At 44.8% G+C, this 22,266-nt stretch overlaps 1 protein-coding gene across 2 annotated transcripts in view; it reads left to right on the plus strand.

Annotated features, from left to right (window-relative positions):
• SMC6 (structural maintenance of chromosomes 6) overlaps positions 1 to 22,266 on the plus strand; it is a 602,788-nt gene that overhangs the window by 79,842 nt on the left and 500,680 nt on the right. For both annotated transcript variants that reach the window (XM_086926302.1, XM_086926303.1), the window contains exons 8-9: positions 4,643 to 4,744; positions 18,049 to 18,168. In XM_086926302.1, the coding sequence (XP_086782428.1) occupies positions 4,643 to 4,744; positions 18,049 to 18,168 (222 nt within the window). The remainder of the gene's footprint in view (positions 1 to 4,642; positions 4,745 to 18,048; positions 18,169 to 22,266) is intronic.

Below are 22,266 nucleotides of genomic sequence, written 5' to 3' on the forward strand. Positions count from 1 at the left end.
ATGTCTTCTTGCGCTGCACCTCTGAATGTATTTTATTGCATCATGTGCTTTGTTCTTAACACCGCTGAATGTGTAGGTTTATGCATCAGGTGTTAATCTTTACTACTCCTCTGAATGTATATTTATGCATCATGGGTAATGTGTTCTTTCCTAGGCCCCTAAACGCTGTGTGATACTTAGGTGGTTGTCCTTACACCTCTGAATGTTTTAGGCATCATGTGTTTTCCTTTATTACTCCTGAATGTGTTTCATGCATCATGGGTAATGTGTTCTTGTTTATACCCCTAAATGTATTTTATTCTTAGGTGGTTGTTCTTTTTAGTACAGGTGGTCCTAGTGAGGTCCTGGTACCTGTTCCCAGGAGTTACTGCATGTGATTTATAACTGTTATTTTGTGCTATACTTATTCTATTTCTGAAAGTGTTGATTCTGACAGTGGCCCATGTGGCCCTGTCCTGTACATAATCCCTTATGAATATTGCCCGTGCCAGTTGGCACCATGTATATTGTGTGATACTATCTGATGTGTTTTTACAATACAAAAGTTATTTTATAAATAACCTTGTGTGGAGTTCCTTTTGTGGTGTGCCTAGTATGTTGTCGCTGTTGTGTGCTGGCGCAAATGCTTTACACATTGCCTGCGAGTTTAGCCTTACTGCTCGTGCCAAGCTACCAGGGGGTGAGCAGGGGTTATCTTGGCGTGTGACTCGCTTGCCCTGACTAGAATGGTGGTTTCTGCCTGGCTTTGGCGTCAGCCTTAGCCTACCAGAAATAGCCAGTTCTAACAGTTTCTTTTTGCAAAACCCTGCTCCATCAAGAGAATGATTTCTTAAAAGAAGGATGCTTTCAAATGTTTTCAACCTGCAATCCAAACATTAAGGAGTTAGGCTTTTGCCAGCAAACGGCACTGTATTTTATTTGCATTTGTATAGCACTTTCTAGCCATGACGAGGCACGGTTCCTTGATTATTATAAGACGTATTTAAATAAATCTGTTTTAGAACGTTCATGAAAGAGCAGCTCATAAATGCCCGTTGACAACTGTGGTGCATACGGACTACCTTTCTCTCGTGAAGGGTAAACAAAAAATTTCAAAGGTAAGAAGACTAAAACAAAACTAAAACACACAAATTGTATGTAGCAAAGAGCAACAACGTGACAAATCAATCAGAAACAATTATTGAAGAAGGAGAAAAAAATGAGTTTAAATTGTAAATACCAGATGTTTGATTGGAGCATATATTAAACTTGTTACAATAATATTTGCAAACTGCAGTGCGCAACTCGGGATGCCACATATCACTATATACATAAAATATCATGTTGACAAACTGGATTTTCTTAGAACAGTTCTCTCCATTCTATTAACTGCAGTCTTTACTTCGTTTGACACAATTCGACTAACACTATATAACAACTGTTTGCAAAATGAAAGTCTGGATCCATGTTGTGCAGTGCACATGGAGAGATTTGCCAATCAAACAGTGAAGGAATTACAGAATGACAAAGTTGGGCACCTATGCAGATACCAGAAAGGCCAATGATGGAATGAGCATGACAGTGGATTACCTTGTTACAGACCAGGCTTTACTGCAAAGAACAAAAGGTTTGGATGGGCTTGCAAAGTGAGTCTGCCAGCTCTCAGAAGTGATCAAAGATTGAAGTGCCTTGATAGTAATCCACTTTCTTTTCCAATACTGAGTAAACGTGCTGAATGAATCTTCCCTGCACCAATTCAATATTAATTGGTCTATACACCTGCCCATTGATCCTTCTATCTGTCCGTCCAATTGGGCTGGTAATGTGTGCATACCGGGGTGCTGCCAGTCTTTGTGGTGTGTGTGATTTTATGTGGATAGGTATGTGTGTTGTTTGCCTGTTTGAGCCTCTATGTGTTGTCTGTATCTACCAATACCTCTGTATCTGTTGGTCTGTATGCTGCGGTTGCAGTACGTTTGTAGATGGTATAAATAGATGTATGCATCGATATTTGTATAGTGTTGGGTTTTGTTTGCATGGCTGTGGCTAACTGTGTTGCTGATGTCATTGCACATCTATTAATAACTGTGTCATTTTACACATGAATGTTCTGTGTCTCTGGTGTAAGCAGTTAGCACCATACAAAATCAAACCTGTTAGCTTAGCTAATGCTGGCTTAATTAGAAGTTTCAGTTAGAGCGGTACCTCAATATTGAAGCCCTCTTGAGAGGGAGATGGAGTCCCTCCCTTTGTAGGCACCAGGGTTTTAAGTGGGCCGGGTCAGCCATTGCTAAGAACCGATAATTCTTAAAAGCAGATGCTGAGACGGGTCCCTATCAGGCTTTCCATTTTTGCCCTCACCCTCAGGTTGGAAAAGAAAATCTTGACTCTGCAGCAGTGCTACTGTTCAAAGGCTGTGACGTAATTTCAAAGAGACTCGTTTTAGTTATTTCACAGTCCCCTCATTACAGAACTGAAGCGTTTTCATTACTATATACAATCAATCAATCAACAACACTTTATTCGGTTACTGCAATAACCATAAAAGCACATAAAAAACATTTTAGGATTATTAAGAACATTCATAATATTTACAAAAAAGGGACCAAATACATAATCATAAATGTCATTTCTCATTTGTTCACATCGTGATCGATTTCCTACATTTAAAAATATTTTTTAAAAAGACAGTTACAGAAGCTATTAAAAATTCGGTTTCTAAATGCTGTAGAACCACAAACGCTGGACAACATTGTTTCATACCATATGCCTTTAAAACAGGAACAATCCAAATACAACAAAGCCATAGTTGTTGCTTATTTATTTTACGCAACTAACAACCATTGATAACGCCAATAGCCCTGGCTTGTTGTAGCTGTAATTTTACTTTTTGTATTAATGTATCTGGATGCAATGACAGGAGCAGAACAATACCAGTGGGGCGGCACACTATGCTAAGCATAGATTGTTAGATTATGTGTTTTTAAGTCACACACTAAAGTACAGCGACCACACCCCATAGGGACGCCCCCTCCCCCAGTTTTCCCATCCCACTTAAAGACCAGGTAGGCAGCTCTTGTTTATCTTGGCTAGAAGAGGCGGCTGCATGTCTTACATGTAGTAAGAGGGGAGGTTAGGGCTATGCAAGTGGGTACGCTTGACAGGTCGATATGGCAGTAACAACTGAGCATAGACATTTAAGTGGCAGGTCTGAGACACATTTGAAAAGCGTACTATTAAAACAGGAGGTCAGAAAGCAAAAAGACAGGGGAAACACACCAAAAGATGCCAGGTCTAACCATGGAGCAGCTGGTGGATGATGTTGCAAGGCATTTTCTTCCTCAGCAAGTCCACATTAATAACATGTACTTTATAATAATGATGCCCTTCTTAAATCTAATAAAAACAGTAAAAATATCACACAGCAAATTGCCTTTGACACATTTTTCTGAAGCACATTGTTTGCTTCTTTGAATGTTAGAGGCAACTCATGTAGTAGCTAAATAGTTTTCACTGTTCAGTAATCTGCCAAAAGGCTCAGAACTCCTGATGCAAATGCCACCAAAATAGTGGCAGACATTTTGTTAAACCCTCTGAAGTAATCCGATAGTAATTTTGAAATTATCCTTACGTCATCAGGAACAATCTCAGCCTAAGAAGTAATCCTAAACTCATTTTAGTCATCAGGGAGATTCTTAACTTGTGAAGTAATCAAATGGTCATTTTCAAGTCATCCTGACATCATCAGGCTCAATTTACTAAACTTTGCTGAAGACTTCAAGAGCTTGATAACTGCTGATGTGAAAATGACTTCTACAGTAGTTGGATGATCACCCGATGGCTCTGGGATGGCTTCTGAAGTAATCTGATTTGACCTGGGCAGCATGTCCCCACAGGGCTGAGCGTTTTTCCAGACACTGAAATAAATCACCAGGCTCCCCTTGTGCCAACCTCCTCTCAGACAAAGTTTCTCTGAGCGACTAAAGAACACACAAAAATGTTATCCCTCTTATAGGTCTTTCAAAACTCTTGCAACTTTGCGTTTTCGATGTGTGAAATTTCACACACTCTTTTACTTTGTGTTCTGAAATGTATTCATAAGTAAATCAAAATACACTGTAAATTAGTACGAAAAACAAAAATTCAAATAAGTGTCTTTCAATTTGCTTACCAGGAATCTTTGACTTCCTAAATGTACTCCTTTTCACAACAGCCATAACAGCTTGTCCTAAGGTAGTGATGTAGGGTCGTAATTGAGGTGCAGGGGACCCCTCATATGCCTAAGTCCCTGTGCCACTGCACCTGATGCACTATTGATATCTAAGCCCAGGGAGGGCTGTCCATTTGCTTTTATTCAATACTGGTAGCAAAGCATAGTATAAATGGAGACAGCAGCCAGTGACTGCCCTTCACAATACCTGACTCTTCACACCCAGGTTGACCCCTTTCCAAGGCAGCGCCAAGACACGCTCGGGTAATTGAGCGCTATATATTTGCACAGTATGTCTCTTTTTGGTATACTATATAAAGAGCCAGCTTCCTACACTATCAAAATCATTACATTTGTGGGTCGTTTTCATTTGTTCAGTTCCACAGACATCTGCCATCAACCTTTTGAGTGCCTTGCTGAGTCTCACTAAGATTTTTCTTTCTTTTGTTCTAGTTTTTCATGAAAGCGACTCAGCTTGAACAGATGAAAGAGGACTATTCTTACATCATGGATACTAAAGCAAGAACGCATGATCAAATAGAACAAGGAGTGGAGGTGTGTAAGAAACTCAGAAACCAGTTGATTGTCTAATTGGACACTTCTATACTCTCTTCTTTACCTCTTACCATTTATATACCGACTAGATTGGTAGTAGTGGTTGGTCGCTGTTAAATCTCTCAATTATATTTTACTTGCCAAAACCCAGTATCTATTTCCTGGTTGTCATTGATCTTACAATGTATGTTCCTACTTGGATGCTTGGAAGGAGGAAAATGGCAATTTGGTCAGCTTAACCGCATTCAGAAGAGTAATTTGTAACATTCTCACCTCCGCTTCAAGCCATCTTGAAAGAGGAAACATATTTATTTTTCCTGTTTGTCTTACTTTACACTGGAAACTTTAGACTGGCTCTAAGATCTACATAGCTGATCTAGTATCAATATGCCACTAACCTCAATACCACTTTCCGTATGCCCCAGCATACTGTGGGGAATGCAATCACCTTGCTCCGAGGCACAATCACAGTTCAGGTTATTTATGATTGTATCATACAGTTTGAACACAATTGTAGAAACCTATGCACAACAAACTTAATATTAAACTTAATTAAGCCATTAAGACTTGCTACTCCCCAAATCTAAACTATAATAGCTTTGGCAACTTTCAGTTCCTACAAATCTTTAGTGTTGGTTAATTGGAAATGCTTTTTACCAAATCACAAGTTCTCTAGAAGACATGTGTTGTACAGAATAATCTTATATAATTCCTGATGTGCATTCCTGTTTATGTGGGGATAGGCTGTCTTTCATCCTGTGACATCGGAGTTGCTCTTTGAATCTAACTTACGTCCTATCAATTTGTAAGTTTGTATTGACTTTTTTAGTACGATTTACAGGCAACTAAAGTGTTGTGAAGTAAATAAAGTAGGTTGTTTTTGAGGACTGGCTCTGCTATTGTTCATAACATTGGCTGTTAGGACCTCCAATTAAAATGATGCATCCAGGTGTTTGTGGCACAAAATTGTGTCTCTGCAAGTTAACAGAGGTTTTCCTCACTTCATGAGCGTCTCTAATTCCTATGAATGAGTAGCACAGCCATGTAGAACAAAGCCAAGATTTGGAAAAAGAAACTAGAATGATCCTTTTGGGGTAGTCCATGTAGGACAGGACAGTTTTTGTGGGTAAATGGACTATTATGAAACTAGGTAGAAACTTGAAAATTGTAGCCAGAGGTGAGGTGATTATTTAAAAACAAAAAGAGACCCAGGACTCTGAGCCAGAAGAAAGCTGAAAAAGGCTGCGAGGAAACTGAAAGCTTGTGATACAATAAAAGAGATGAACACAGAATAGGACTTCAGAAAAATAAAACAAATCAAACATGTGCTATGTGTATTAAATTAGAGTTACCTGAACATTCTGAAAGTCTGTTTATGTGTGGAGGGGTAAAGCCTTTTGGAATTATGGTTCGTTGGTTTGCTTGGTTGGTCAGATTCTCCATTCACCGTGCAAATTAAGCTGCTAGTCAGGTAGCCTCTTTTACCCCTTAGTAGTGCAGACCGAGATAAAAGGTTGCTTCAGGAAATGTGTATTTAAGGTTAACAATTTTCGCACAACATTTCTGTCAAGACATTCTTAGTATAGCTTCCATACCAATTAAGTTAAATCAGAAAATATTTTATAATTCAAATACTGCCAAAACAACATCAATTGGATCAGTCACTGCAAAGTTAGTGTTTCATAGCGTCCTTGTGTTCCATATGGCTTCTTCATTCTACATGGATAGTCAAGGAAAATTAATGAGTAGTTCCCACAGGTGGTCACTGGAGGCGTCTTCCCTCTCCAGACATACAGTATGATTCCCAGATCTAGACTACCTCCTTCCTTCAGTGTAGCTAAAGGGGTTTAGTAAGAGTCAGTCACCTTGTACATGCAGGCATAGCTCACAGCTTACATAGTTTCATTGGGAGTGTTTCTGGCTGTGTCTCCATGTCTTAGAGAGACTTTTCTGGACCTTCAAAGTCTGCCAGAGCCAATAGATGGTACCTCTCTTCCTCAGTTACCAGTTCAGAGCTTGGTGTTGATACCAAAGTCCTTGCATTCAACTGGAAAATTCACAGTGAGTGTAGGTTGGCTTTGTCAGTTGCTTTCCAGTTCCAGCAAAGAATCTTCATCACACCTAATTCCCGATGAATTACAATTTGTCACTTCACCCGAGGAGGTACCAGGAAATTGGCTAACTCTGATCCCTTTGTAGAATAAAAAACATGGGGTGTGGGGCAGTCTTGTTCACCAAGCATGTTTGGTAAAGGACTTGATTTCCTCTGTGGTCAGACGTATGACTGTGTTCTGTCTCTTGGGAGCCTCACAAGTTTGGGCTTAGTGGGTCTGGTCTTGCTGGCTTACAGACATACAGCTGCCTACTCTTTTATCTTTGTGTCCTAGCTCCCGATTTCTTAGGTAGCAATGTGATTCACATTGCTCCCTTGTCCTATCTGGCTTCTGCTTAGGGTCATCTTGAGCTTCCTCCTGCAAAAACAGGCAGCCTCTGCATCTTCAGCTGAGAAATGCTGCACCTTTACACGCACCTGTATAATAAGTTGTAAAGTTAACACATGCACAGAGAAACCAATTATTGGTTTCTCAATGTGTAGAGTGAAAATACCTCCTTTTTACAGCTAATTATAAAAAAAAGTGGTTTCTCTATACTGAAGACCATTATTTGGGAGATTTTTGCTGGACTAATTAATGAGGTGTAGGCACAGTTGCAAAAAGCCCTTGACACCAACGGGGTACTAGAGCTTTGTGCCCCAGAGTAAATAAAGATGGAATTAGTAGATCTTGAAAACATGGCTCTAAACAGTAGTCTTGCCCGCACTGGATCTTTTACTAATTAAAATAATTACATTTCTCCAGCTTGAAAATTTCCCCGTTGTCGAAGTGGGAGTCCCACGGTACGTAAAATAGTAGTAATATATATACATAAATTATATCATATATATACATATAGAAATATATCTATAATAAGAATAATAAAACGTAAAAACTTTAAAATACCATAGAACAACATTGGCCCATAGAAAGTATAGAGGGAGAGTTCACTTTAGTAACCGACTCCTTCAGCAGCGGCCGCTCCTCACGCAGCTCCCTGCCCCACAGGAAGCCTGGTATCGTAGCGCTTCACTGCTAGAGTGCTGTCTGCCACCTCACCTTTGCTCCCATAATCGCCACTGCCTGCTGAATATCGCTGCGCTAGATTGCCTGACTGTCTGTCTGTTTATGATCTGTGTTGTACACTGCTTTTTTGTTCGTGACTTTATTTACAACATACTGCAAAGCATAATTAGACCGCAGCGCTAGATTACCATAGGGCGCTTGTATAATCTTTTAAACTTTGCTGTGCTGCCTGTAGAAACCATTTGTGCTTGATTGTACCTGTGCCACTGCCATTGGCATCGCGTTGTCTGTACCCCATTCCGGTTTCGTTTTCGGCTTGCGGCCATTTTGTTGTTGTTGTGGTGCCTCCCTTGCCCGGATCTCCACCCCGCTCCCGCCTCCCAGCTGATCCTCCCTCGCCCCTCCCCGTCCACTATCCACTTATGACAGATGCTTTTGCGTGCAGCGTTCACGCGCAGCGGAAGCGCCCCATGCACGCCGAAGGTGTGCCAAAGGTAAGCCCGTCTACGCCCGGACCGCGCCCAGCGCCATACCCCCTGGTCCTCGCAAAACCCACTCCACCCGCTTAATGTATGACGCCGCTACCCACTTTGCCCTTAACCCCGGTCGCACACCACAATGCTACGTAGCTGCCCCAGGACACTCCCATGGACCATTCGCCTGCCACTCCTGCAAGTTCACCTGCATCAGGACCCACACCAAATCCACTTCCTCCAAACACAGCTCCGACTCTACCCACCTGAAATGCATCCTGCTGAACACCCGCTCTGTCCACAGACACGCCACTGAAATCTGGGACCTACTCGACACTACATCACCGGACGTTGCCTTCCTTACAGAAACCTGGATGAACGCCTCCTCAGCGCCCGATATCGCCATAGCCATCCCGGACGCTTACAAGATCATCTGAAAAGACCGCACCATCCAAACAGGAGGAGGCATCGCCATCGTTCATAAGAACACCATCCGAATCACGACCAGCTCCGACCATAACCTCACGACCGCCGAACACCTTCACTTCCAGATCCACACCGATCCCAGGACCACACTTCGAGGCACCCTCATCTACAGACCACCAGGAACCCGCACACAATTCAACGAAGACATCACTGACCTCATCAGCCCACATGCCCTCACCTCGGGAGAACTACATTCTACTGGGAGACCTCAACTTCCACCTGGAAAAGAAAAATTACAGCAACACCACCACCCTTCTGGACAACCTGGCCAATCTCGGACTCAAACAACTTGTTGACACCCCCACCCACTTAGCCGGACACACGCTCGACCCTATCTTCACCTCCAGCAAGCACATCTCCTTCGACCACACCACAGCCCTCCATTGGACGGACCACAGCTGCGTTCACTTCAGCTACAAAAAGACCACGACACACAACCCCCCACAACCTATTCCTCGAAGAAACTGGAACAAAATCACCACCGACCAACTCTTCACATCGCTTAACCAAAACCCTCCTGCCATATCATCGGACCCAAACCAAGCTGCCACCAAACTCACACAATGGATCACCAACAGCGCTGACGAATTAGCACCCTTGAAAAACCACCAGATCAAACAAGGTAGCAAAAATGCCCCCTGGTTCAACGATGACCTTAAGAAATCCAAGAAGTTATGTCGTACCCTCGAGAAAACCTGGAGAAAAAACCCAACCACTGGCAACCTGACCACCTTCAAGGACGCCACCCGCAAACACCACCAACTGATCCGATCCACCAAAAAATCAGCATTCAAGGATCGACTCGAAAACAACGCCCACAACAGCAAAGAACTATTCAACATCGTCAAAGAATTTACCAACCCCACCGCCGGCACCAACGACATCACTCCCTCCCAAGACCGCTGCGACTCTTTATCCTCTGTCTTCCACAACAAAATCGCCGACATACATAACAGCTTTGAAAACCAACCCGAAGAACAGCCCACTCCACTCACCTCCGAACCAAAACAGCACTCTCACAACCTCTGCGCCTGGAACCCAATCTCCACTGAAGACACCATCCGCCTGATGAACTCCATCCACTCAGGTTCACCAACCGACCCATGTCCCCACCACATCTTCAACAAAGCAGACTCCATCATCGCACCCCATCTCCGAGACGTCATCAACTGTTCCCTCAACTCCGCTACCTTCCCGGAAAGCTGGAAACATGCCGAACTCAGCGCCCTTCTGAAGAAACCCACAGCAGACCTCTCTGAACTTAAGAACTACCGCCCCATCTCACTCCTCCCATTCCCTGCCAAAGTCATTGAGAAAGCCGTCAATAGTCAGCTCGCCGCCTTCCTTGAACCCAACAAATCCCTCGACCCCTCACAGTCCGGCTTCCGAGCCAAACACAGCACCGAAACCGCCCTCATCGCTGCTATAGACGACATCCGAACTCTACTGACAACGGAGAAACAGTTGTCCTCATCCTACTTGACCTCTCCGCCGCCTTCGACACAGTCTGTCATAGCACCCTCATATAACGCCTCAGCAACGTCGGATTACAAGGAAAAGCTTTGGACTGGATCATCTCGTTCCTCGCCGGAAGAACCCAGAGAATCCGCCTCCCCCCATTCAAATCAGAGGCCACCGAAGTCATCTGCGGCGTACCACAAGGATCATCACTCAGTCCCACCCTCTTCAACGTTTACATGAGTCCCCTCGGTTCCATCGCCCGACAACACAACCTCAACATCATCTCCTACGCAGACGCCACCCAGCTGATCCTCTCCCTCACCAAAGACCCAAACACCGCCAAAACCAATCTACACGAAGGAATGAAAGAAGTAGCCGAATGGATGAAGAACAGCCGTTTAAAACTAAACTCGGTCAAAACAGAAGTCCTCATCTTAGGATCATCCCCCTCTGCCTGGGACGACTCATGGTGGCCACCGGCCCTGGGTACAGCACTCATACCTACAGATCACGCACGTAACCTGGGCTTCATCCTAGACTCCTCCCTCTCGATGACCAGACAAGTCAACGCCGTCTCATCTTCATGCTTCAACATCCTACGCATGCTCAAAAAAATCTTCAGTTGGATCCCCACCGAAACAAGAAAGACAGTCACCCACGCACTGGTCACTAGCCGACTGGACTATGGAAATACCCTTTACGCGGGAACCACAGCCAAACTTCAGAAAAAACTCCAACGCATCCAAAACGCATCAGCCAGACTCATACTGGACATCCCCCTTCAAGCTCACATTTCCGGTCACCTGAAAGACCTCCACTGGCTCCCCGTCAACAAGAGAATAATGTTCCGTCTCCTCACCCACGCACACAAGGCCCTCTACGACCTGGGACCCGAATGCCTCAATCAATCAATCAATCAAAGACATTTATAGAGCGCACTACCTACCCGTAGGGTCTCGAGGCGCTTGGGGGGGGGGGGTAGAAGTTGAATCGGTTGTTGAGGTAGCTCGGGCCTTGGTCGTGGAGAGCTTTGTGTGCGTGGGTAAGGAGGCGGAAGGTGATTCTCTTGTTGACCGGGAGCCAGTGCAGGTCTCTTAGGTGTCCGGAGATGTGGTTGTGTCGTGGCGACTGTCCTTCTACACACCCACCCGCCAACTACGATCATCCAATCAAGCCCTCGCCGCTATTCCGCGCATCCATAGATCCACCATGGGAGGAAGATCCTTCTCCTACTTAGCGGCCAAAACCTGGAATTCTCTCCCCACTCACCTCCGCCTTACACAGAACCACCTCTCCTTCAGAAAGCAGCTAAAAACCTGGCTATTCGATAAGTAATGCACCCACCCTCCCTCAAGCGCCTTGAGACCCTCTGGGTGAGTAGTGCGCTATACAAATCCCTGAACTTGAACTTGAATTATAATAGTCCACATTCCAGCCAATCAGGCTGTAGTATCCTCTAGAACTTTCTCTGCAGAAGCTCAAGCCCTCAGATTTTCTACTGCACGTCGTGTGTGAAAATGTCCTGCAATACTTTCTATGGTCCAATGTTGTTCTATGGTATTTTAAAGTTTTTACGTTTTATTATTCTTATTATAGATATATTTCTATATTTATATATATGATATATTTTATGTATATATATCACTACTATTTTACGTACCGTGTGACTCCCACTTTGGCGACTGGGAATTATTCAAGCATGTGAATCTATGAAAGACACCAATACTGGAGAACAACAGTTTATAGGTAAGTAACTTTTGTTCATCCTCTGTATTCAGAATGGAAAGCAATTGCTTTTGCCCTTCATGACTGGAGAATATATTGTCTGCACTGGAAGCACATACTGAAATAATGCAATATCGACAAACTCTTTCTAGAAAATAGCTGAGGAACAGACTGAAAAGGTTGTTTATTTAGCTGAATGAGAGGCAGTACCCTTGTGATAGGTCTTCAAGTTTTGTGTCAGTTAAATATGCAATGTAAAGACATCTAAACGGCATCTGTAGGAAGGTGGATATCTGACTATGGTTGCCCCCAACTTTTTGCCTAGTGTTTAGCTGGTTTTCGACTTAGTTGGCCTGGGATCCTGCTACTCAGGACCCCATGATTCAGAAAAGGGGGTGGTGATAGACAGAGTCTCTGAATTAAGCAGAACACTCCTGCCCAGTCAAAAGATCAGGGCTTGATCCATCACCGTTTTTTAGCTCACTGCACCATCCCAGTTCAGAACCTGGCTACATGCAAATTAGTCTGTCCCTGGCCGGAAACCGGTCCCCGGAAGCTTGTTTCCTTTCCAGTAAAAGAATTGGCTTGGTAGTTTGGTCTGCCCTGTTCCCATGATGCACTGGGCCAGGGACAGACTAATTTGCATGTAGCCAGGTTCTGAGCTGGGATGGTGCAGTGAGCTAAAAAAACAGTGCTTCACTGCGTGTCCCAACACTTTGGACAAGTACAGACAGGAGCCCCTCATCAATGGCCTGAAAGTTGAGGCCTATAGAGACACAGGGGCTAGCATCACTATGGTGACTGAGAGCATAGTCCCATCAAGGCAACTTTTACCTGGAGCCACATACCAGGTGACCAATATTGATGGAGTGCAGAGAGATCATCCCATGGCAGTGGTAAATCTCAGCTGGGGTGGTGTCACTGGACCCAAGAGAGTGGCAGTGTCATCAAACTTGCCAGTAGATTGTCTACTGGGGAATGATTTAGAGATCTCAGCCTGGGCTGAGGTAGAGCAAGAAACCCATTTTAAAATGGTAAATCTCCATGGAAAGGTTAGTGGGGCTGTGATGGCCACAGCCCCAGTCCAAGATGTCCTCCCTGAACAGGTCAGGAGGGCTGTGCCAGTCACAGCCCAATCTCAGACAGATTCCTTCCCTGAACAAGTTGGCAGGGCTGTGATGGTAACAGTCCATACCCAAACTGAGTCCCTTCCTGAAAAGGTTGGTGGGGTTGAATGGCCACAGCCCAAACTCAGACAGATAATAGTTTTGTGAAGCCTGAAACTATGGATCACTCCACTCAAACAGAGAGCATTGAGGAGGAAGAGAAATCTCCCTCCCACCAGACTTTAGGAAAGGATCAGCCTCCTCAGGGAACTGATCTGACCCCTTGTGAAGAAACTGCCCCAGAGGTAGTCAGGCCTAGCCTGGCAGAACCCCTGATGTCAGTGGACCCTTCCAAGGTGGGACCCAGTCTGGAGCAGGTAATCTGCACCTCTCTACCCTGCCTCAGTCAGCCCAGGGCTGTAGAGGTCAAGGAGGCCAGTGGACCCCAAAGGGCCCTGTCCAAAAGAACACCCCAATCAGCAGATTAAGGGCACCAAAGCTAGCAGTCCTAGCCAGGTGAAAATAAAATAAACTCCTGAGGGATCCCCCTTAAACTTAGTTAGGGACCTCCCACAGATGGACACTGTTGGGCACAGCCAAACCTGGGACCTAAGGACCCCAAACCTGACCTGCCCCTCCAGTAAGCCAAACATAGGGACCCAGCCTCCAGCTTTAGGTAGCCAGAGGTTGACCCTGAGAGCACACTGCAACTCAGTCCTGGAAAGAAAGGCATATATGGTGAATAGTGATTCGAGGAAGTTGAGCCCAACATTAGTGGAGTCTCACTTCAGTACTCCATCACAGCACCAGCCTTTTACTTTGACAAAACACACCACAGGTAGAGATTCCCTATGGTGGAGACCCTCAGATACCCTTAGGGTGAGGGGTTGCTTAGTCGACCATGAGATAGGGGGTAACCATGCCAGGGCATGCAACTCCTCATATGGCAACTCAGGCAATATAGGCTTACCTGGTCAAGGATAGCCTTATCTCCTTTCGTTTGGGGGAGGGGGAGGTATGTAGGAAGGTGGATATCCGACTATGGTTGCCCCCAACCTTTTGCCTAGTGTTTAGCTGGTTTTCGACTTAGTTGGCCTGGGATCCTGCTATTCAGGACCCCAGGCTTCCTGCTCTCCGTGTTAAAATGGACTCCATGTACCTTAGGTACATATCTAATTGGTTATTGGGTCACTCTTGTAAGTCCTTGTACAGTGTACCATAGGTACCCAGGGGGAATGTATACCCAAGGCCTACCAGGGGCTCCAGCATGTATTATGCCACTCCTGGCTGGCCATCCAAATCTGACACAACTGGCTGATCAATCAGCTGGGGCAAGGTGGTGTAATCACCCTTTGCTTTAGATATAGTATACCTATATCTAAACCTAAAATTGACACATATACTCCTATAAGGCACTCCTATGGCAGGCCTTAACAATCCTGGAGGCAGAGTGCTTGGAATTATGTGAGATAGTGCTCTGGCATGAGCAGCTTTCGGAACCAAGTCCTTTAGCTGTTTCCATGATAACGCTATACCATATACTCTTAAGTGCATTATAATCCTCGCGGTTATTGCTAACTTTGGCATAGCATTATCAAAACATGTCGAGTAAGGTGTCATACGAATTGGAATACTACCCCCTCGCCAATTCTGGCGACGGTGGTAGCATTCCACCCTTTTAGAGGGACACGACATGTATGTAACTGTGAACCCCGGTTAAAGTTTACTCGAGCCTCAGCATCACAAAATGGATGCTGCCACCACAGACCCAAATCTGACCTCCTGCTGCTGGGAGTCCTTCCAGCGAGGGACGCCTGGACAAAGGGTTTCCTGCCTTGGGAGGTGCTAGCACCACCCCAGACAGGATTTTGTGTATTGGGTAGGACAGGCCTGAAAGGAATGAGACAAGCCTGGGGCACACAAGGTGCCCTGTGCATACACCGGCTCAAACCAGTTGCTGGGGCACTCCAGCCCAAGCTCTGGCTCGAAACCGTACAAAGGATAGGGGGTGTAACCACCCCCCTTCTTGGTCCCACCCATAGGAGGGACCTAGTGATAGTACAGCCCCCTTTAGCAGAATAAAGGTAGGAGCTGGTCCCATTCCAAATTAGATTATCCTGAATTGAATCTACAAGAGGAAACTCTGGACTTCGACGTTCTGCTCCACAGAAGACTGAAGAAATCTCCCTTGTGGCCAAGGAGTGACCACCCTGTACAAGCAGGCACCATCAAGCGTTCCAGCGGTTCACTTTGTTGTCTTCCCGAGTGGATCTAGACTTCAGAGCCCGACGAGACCCAGACTTCCAGACCTCCCCGACCTCTACCACAGCTGAGATCCGTGGGTGCGATGAGACACGTGGGACCGGCCATCTTGAAGAAACTGCACTTCGCTTCCAGCACGACTTCTGAGGTATCCTTGACGAAGTGCTTTGGGGATTGAGAAGTCCCAGCCCCGAGCAGCTCCTGCACAGAAGATCAGCCTTCCAGCATCCACGAAATCTGCGTGGGGCCCTTTTGCTTGATTGCTGCTAGACGTGTTGTCTGGTCACTTGCCGGCTGGCTAGTGGCCTCCTAGACTACGATCCTTGAAATCCACACCGCTGGTCTGGTTGCTCCAGACTGGCCCTTGCTTCCCTGCAAAGGAGAAGCACCCCGGACCCTCCTGGTCCGCACCAGATGCCTTTTCCACTCACCGCGTGGGTTGCCTTTGCCAAGGCCTTTTGACGCTGAATCCGGAACCAACACCGCCGACAGCCAGAGTCTGCGTGGGACAGCTCGTGCCTCCATCCTGGTCGTCGAAGACACCTCCTGGTCCACGTTGCTGCAGAGTCAAGCGTCCACTCTTCACCTGATCGCGACAACAGCATCTGGTTCCTTCCTGGTTCCACTCCAGTCACTGGCTAGTGACTGTGAACATTGTCCCCTCTGCTTTCAGGTATCCATCTTCCTTGATCCACCCGTGGATCCATCCGGACAGCTTCGTCCTGGTCGCCTGCAGCATCTTTCTTCAAGGCTCCATAGACATCAACACGGAAACCCGACACACTTTGACACCTATGCACTAGCAGCCCGTGGGTGAGTTAACGAGAGCATTTCGGTGCTCAAGGGTAGATTGACTCTCCTAGTGTCCAGTTTCACAGTCGTTTTAGTCCTAACTAGTCAGAACTGTCCGTACTCACCTTTTTCGTAAACTGTACTGTCCATTGACTTTGTTACGCATCTCGCGTGTGAGTTCACACTCTGCACACGCGTCCTGTGGGCCTCCTAATACTTACCTAAGGTTAGGGTAGTGTAGTCCCAGCGATCCTACAGCCTCTGGACAGCTCCATTCCTTCTATCGATTTCCTTATACCACTTGTTTAGTATATGGTTTGACGTGCCCCTAGGGCACCATTGTAATTTGTGCAACTTAAACGTATTTTTCCTAAGAGTCTTGTCATGTGCTTAGCCCTCTGATCTCAAAGAGTTCAGAGGTGTTTGTTATTAATAAATATATTGTTTATTTTCATAACAACCTGTGTGGTGTCTTTTCATCTGATATTCAAGGGGTTATATGTGGTTAAACAGCTGGCTTCACATGCCAAAAGAGTTTAGCATAAGACTGCTTTGTCCATGCTACCATTAGGATAGGTGGTCTATAAGGTTGACTTACAACAATCACCATAAGGGTTGTTTGGACTGATACTAGGTGATCACTAGAACTAGTGAGCATCATATATCAGGCCAACTTCTCACAGCATCTATCAATCAAGGGATACAAAGTTATGACCTGACACACCCACCTGTGTCCTCACTTTTGTAGAGACCAGTTGTAAAGCTATTGTTAACTGTTACTTAATTCATGCTTAGTCCAACATCAAAAACTTTGTGCAGCTATCACTTCTGAGACGCCTTTTTCATCTACAACTTCCTTTCCTGCAAAGGACAGTATGATGACTTTCTCTCCTGCTGCTTGTCATGTGAACACTACTTGATGTGACCTTTCTCCCAGAGCTCTAGCACAGAAAATGACTCATTTATAGATTCCTACTGTTCTGTCGACAAAGCTCCTGTCCATGGCATGCTCGTCAGTGCTTCCTGCCAAGATTTTGTCCACAACAGTCAATGTAGGGAAAATGCCTTTTGAATTGCTAGTCTACTTTTGGTAAGAAGCCTCCAAACTCCGAACATATCTCTTGCTCCTTGTCTTATTATGCATGATGCTAAAGATGCCAGGTGTATTCTGAAGAGTCCATTTATACACAGCAATCTGTTTATTCAATACCTTTCAAAGTAGAAGTACTACTATTAGGTTGTGAGGAGCAGCAGTTTTCCAGCTTGTCAAGAGAAACTTCCACAAGCTCCCACAGTTGTAATGGAATACATTCCAGTACATACACTTCTTGTCCTCAATATAGATAGTGGAAGATTTTAATAAGAGATAATATAATATTATTATTTGACCTGGCACTGCTTTTCATTGTGTTGTTTACATTCTAAAATTAAATATCAGCTTTGATTACAAAATTGATCCTGGTTATTTGTGTAATCTTTTGGCCGTTCACTTTCTTCCCCACATATACATTTTAATTCTAACATACAAATTAGTACTCTTTAATATATTTAATTGATGCTACAATGAGAAACACATTTTTTAATGTTGATTCTCAGGTTAGTTGCTCTTTACTTACGTTGGTGAATCAGTGTTGTCTGTCAGCTTATTTGGAGTCTAATACTAGATCAACAATATCTTATTTGGAAGTTTCATATATAGATCAGTAATTCATTTAAACACATACATGCACTAAAAGTGAAGCTATTCAAAGGTTGTTGACCATATACATGTTTACTGGGCAGAACATATGAGTTGTGAAGCTTTTGAAAGATTAAGGTTATTTTAAATGCGTAATTGTTGAGTGTTTCTAAAATATATAACATGATGTTTTCTAATCTAGAGGCTACAAGAACTTAGGAAGCATTGTCTAGAGAAAGAAGAACGCTTCAAAAGTATTGCATCTTTGGGAGAAATGAAGACCAAACTTGAAGAACTGAAACATAAAATGGCTTGGGCAATGGTAATAGTTGGTTTACTCGTTTGATTTCTTCATTTACAGTTGATCAGAAAAAGGAAGGAAGAGTTTTCTCTTAGTGTTCCTTCTTTCAAAACTATTAATAGTTCTATCAAAATTAATTTTTGGATTCCATCTATACTTTGTCCCACTCTTCAAGTAACTAACTAAAATGCAGTTGAGGATACCACTAACCAGATTGTTACTCCTAAAATATGCAGTTATAGAGTAATAAGGCGTATTCACAGACCTCACAAAACCGGGTTGGTTGAAGGTTCTGAGGGAAATTTAAAGACCAGCGCGGACAAGTCCCCCTACTACTAAATCAACAAAAACCAAGCGTCCGTGGGTCTCTAACATTGATAAATGTTCGCCCTAAGTAAGCAGGGTATGCGCATACGTGAGTCCCTTGCTCACTTGGCCACTGGATTCAAGATAGCCTGGCTGATGAGGATTATGAATCCGAAACCGGTCCCATGATGCTTGTTTCCGGTCCAGGGAAGACATGGCTTGGCAGTTCGGGCTGGACTGTTCCCATGATGCACAGGGTCAGACTGATTTGCATATGGCCATGTCTGAACTGGGGTGGCTGAGTGAGCTAAAGAATGGTGATGGATTAAACCCAGATCAGTTGACTGGGGGTGAGTGTTTGATTTGCTCAAACGCTCCGTCCATCATCTCCTTTTGTATGAAACTGACTGATATAGCTCAACAAGCGTAAATCTATACAGAGAGTTCTCTAAGAGAGGACAGGATCCCATCACCCACCGAAGTGGCATGGTTCATCATTTGGGATCTCCTCTTAACTGCAACCTAGTACAGTTAAGGAGCTACAACTCCTTGCTAGTGTCAAAAGTTCGTAGATGTTTTTAAGTTGAAAATAGCGGACTAGATCTACAGATCGATGAGGCGAACAATATATTTACAGTTCTCTTCCAGGGGATCCTCCTCAATCGTCATAAGCATTAGAATATTCCCACCCATGCGCTGGACCCCGAAAACACTAGATTATATGTGCCCCACATATATATAACCATATATAATATATATTATCTGTGTATATATATATATATATATATATATATATATATATATATATATATATATATATATATATATATATATGTTTTCACCTCCTCTGAGTTTGCCATGACAGTGGTGCAAAGGGCAGGATCAGAGGTTATCCTGCATCCATAAAAGTTTTACAGCAGAAAACACGTTTCTGCAATTGCACTCCGTTCCGATAAAATATCACATCCACCTAGAGTTGCAATAAGAGTTGATTTATTCCAGCATGTACAATTGAGGGATGGAACAAACCCAACGTGTTTCAGCGATCACCTCGCCTTTCTGCAACTCTACGTGGATGTGATATTTTATCGGAGCGGAGTGCAATTGTAGAAACGTGTTTTCTGCTGTACAACTTTTATGTATATATATATGTATATATATATATATATATATATCCAAAGGTTTACCGTCTTAGATTGTTGACAGAGAGTCAAGGCCCAGGTTAGCTTGGTTCAAGTGCTTTTATTCGGCAACAACAACACTCAACGCGTTTCGCAGCCTCCGCCGCTTTCTCACGAGTGAATGGCTGTGTTCATTTGATAAAGTTATATACAATAACAAAAAACTTAATCATGTGACTAATTGCGTGAAAGTGAAAACATACTCTCTCAGTTTTACATTGCTTTTGAAAATTATATGCTTGGTCACGAAATACCCATATTTACTTAACATACTCGTAAATCATTTCCAGGTATTTAAAATACATTCTGGGAGAAAGTCGTGTTCGTTCAGCTTCACAAACTACTACTCCCATAATTCAGTGTCCTTTTGGTCGACTGGTGTTTTAGCGAGAATCCTTCTTCTGAAATGCCTCATTCAGTATATTCTCATGTTGTACATTTCGCATAAACATTTCAAGCGGTACTTGTATCATTACATATAAAACGCGAACATTCACGCTTTGCTGAATTGAGTCATTTAGCGTATTGTGCATCATATCAGTAGCACGCATTGGTACCCCACTGATAAATCAACGGTTCCACATCTTGCATGCCTATTATTTAGGTCATGCTGATTGCTTCTTGCATTGAGCCCCAGTGTAAGCTAACCTGGGCCTTGACTCTCTGTCAACAATCTAAGACGGTAAACCTTTGGATTTAACGGGGCGAGGCGAAACCCCGTCGAGGCCCGCCACACTGAGAGGCGCAGGCAAGAACTTCGCCAAGCTGTTTGGAATATATATATATATATATATACAATTGCAGCCTAATAAAGACCAGAGCTGAATCATGCTGTAAAGAATGTCCACCACACGTGAATAACATGCATTAGAAACATGAGAAACATCAACAAAGTTTGTTTAGAATCTGTTTTAATGCTTATAAAGCAGTAGAAATTCTCATAAAACACTGAAAGCATAGAAAGCTCCCAGGCTGCATTGCAAATACACAGTCTAAAAAGACTGAAAAGCTAACCTGTAGCTGTTTAGCAATAAACTGACACCGTGCCTTTAAGGCACTCTGTGCCCCCAGCTTCCCATCATGCCTCAGGGGTGACAGTTAGGTCAGTTGTTCTTTCTGGCTCCTTCAGGAAGGATCCTGGCAACACAGCTCTACTCTTTTCTGATTTCTTCAGAACATCTTTTCAGTTTTGACAACTTCTATTCCTTACTTCGACGTTTTTCATCTGTAGTAGTAAGAGGCTGTCTTTTTTTGACAGGTTTGGGCATTTTTAACACCTTAAAATGCCATCTCTTTTTGGCTCTTTCCCTTCCTGTGGTAAAAAGAAGGCCAAAAAAGACTCCCATGAAGTCTGTGTTCTCTGTCTCCCTGAAGATCATGACCCGAAGGCCTGCTCTCAATGCCAGAATCTGTCCAGAAGAACTTTTAAGGACAGGGAAAGAATTTGCATTTATGGCCTGGCAGAGAAGTCTAGAGGAAGGTCTCCAGTCAAGAAGGGCTCCAAGAGGGCTAGAACATCTTCTAGAAGTAAGTCCTCGCGTCCTTCAGCTTCAGCGTCGGGTTCGTCGCTGAAAGAAGATCTTCAAGTGGGTCATTTATCGAAGAAAAGACCCTCGACAGCGGGCTCGCCGTCGAGAAAAGGTGCGTCGTCGATGTTGAAGATTCGAGATCCTCTGCCATCGTCAACCCGGCGGCTATCGGCGTCGAGAGACAAGACTCCTCCGTCGTCAACTAGCCCGCCGACGATCGGCCTCGAGGAGCAGAGACTCTCCGCCGTCGTCAACCCGGCGACGATTGGCGTCGAGGAGTGTCACCCCTCCGCCGTCGTCAACCTGGCGACGATCGGCGACTAGGACCAAAACCCCTCCGCCGTCGTCAACTCGACGGCAATCTGCGTTGAGGTGCAAAGACTCTGCGTCGGCAAGGCATTTGGCTTCGAGGGCAGGCTCTCTTCTGTCTTCGCAGTCCCATCAGCAATTGACGTAGAGAACAAGGACCCCTCCGCCGTCGTCAACTGGGCAACGATCGGCGTCGAGGATGAGGTCTCAGTCGTCGTCTCGACGGCGTTCGGCGTCGAGGGCGAGAAAAACCCCTCCGCCGTCGTCTCGAAGACCTTCGACGTCGAGACTGGATGCAGCTCTGCCGTCGTCTGGAAGACACTCAGCGTTGAGTGAGAGACGTCCTCCGTCGTCTGCTTCTCATCTGCACTGGTCGCCGTTGAGACGGCGTTCGACGTCCACAAGACGACAAGAGCCTAGATCGGCGTCTGGAGCACGTTCAACGTCGAGACAGGCCTCGCTTAGGTCTGGGGATGGATCGGTGGTCCTGGTGGCGAAGTCAGCCTCACGCCATTCGTCCTCTCGTTCTTCCAGGAGGCCACTTCTTCTGTTCCACCAGACAAAGAAAGCAGGTCCCAGGACTCGTGGGGTCGCAGGGCCTGCAATTCTGCTGCTGCCTCCCCTTAAAGTCTCCAGCGTGGCTGCGTTGCTCGGCAGGTATGACAGAGCTCTGTGGGACTCTCTGGAGCGTTTCAAAACCAAGCTTCCAAAGGAAGACCAAAAGGATTTCGCTGAGATAAGTCACAGAGGGATATTTGGTGGCTAACCAAGTGATGAGCACAGCAGCAGATGGC

Source organism: Lissotriton vulgaris, chromosome 6, assembly GCF_964263255.1.
Source record: "Lissotriton vulgaris chromosome 6, aLisVul1.2, whole genome shotgun sequence".
Taxonomy (NCBI): domain Eukaryota; kingdom Metazoa; phylum Chordata; class Amphibia; order Caudata; family Salamandridae; genus Lissotriton; species Lissotriton vulgaris.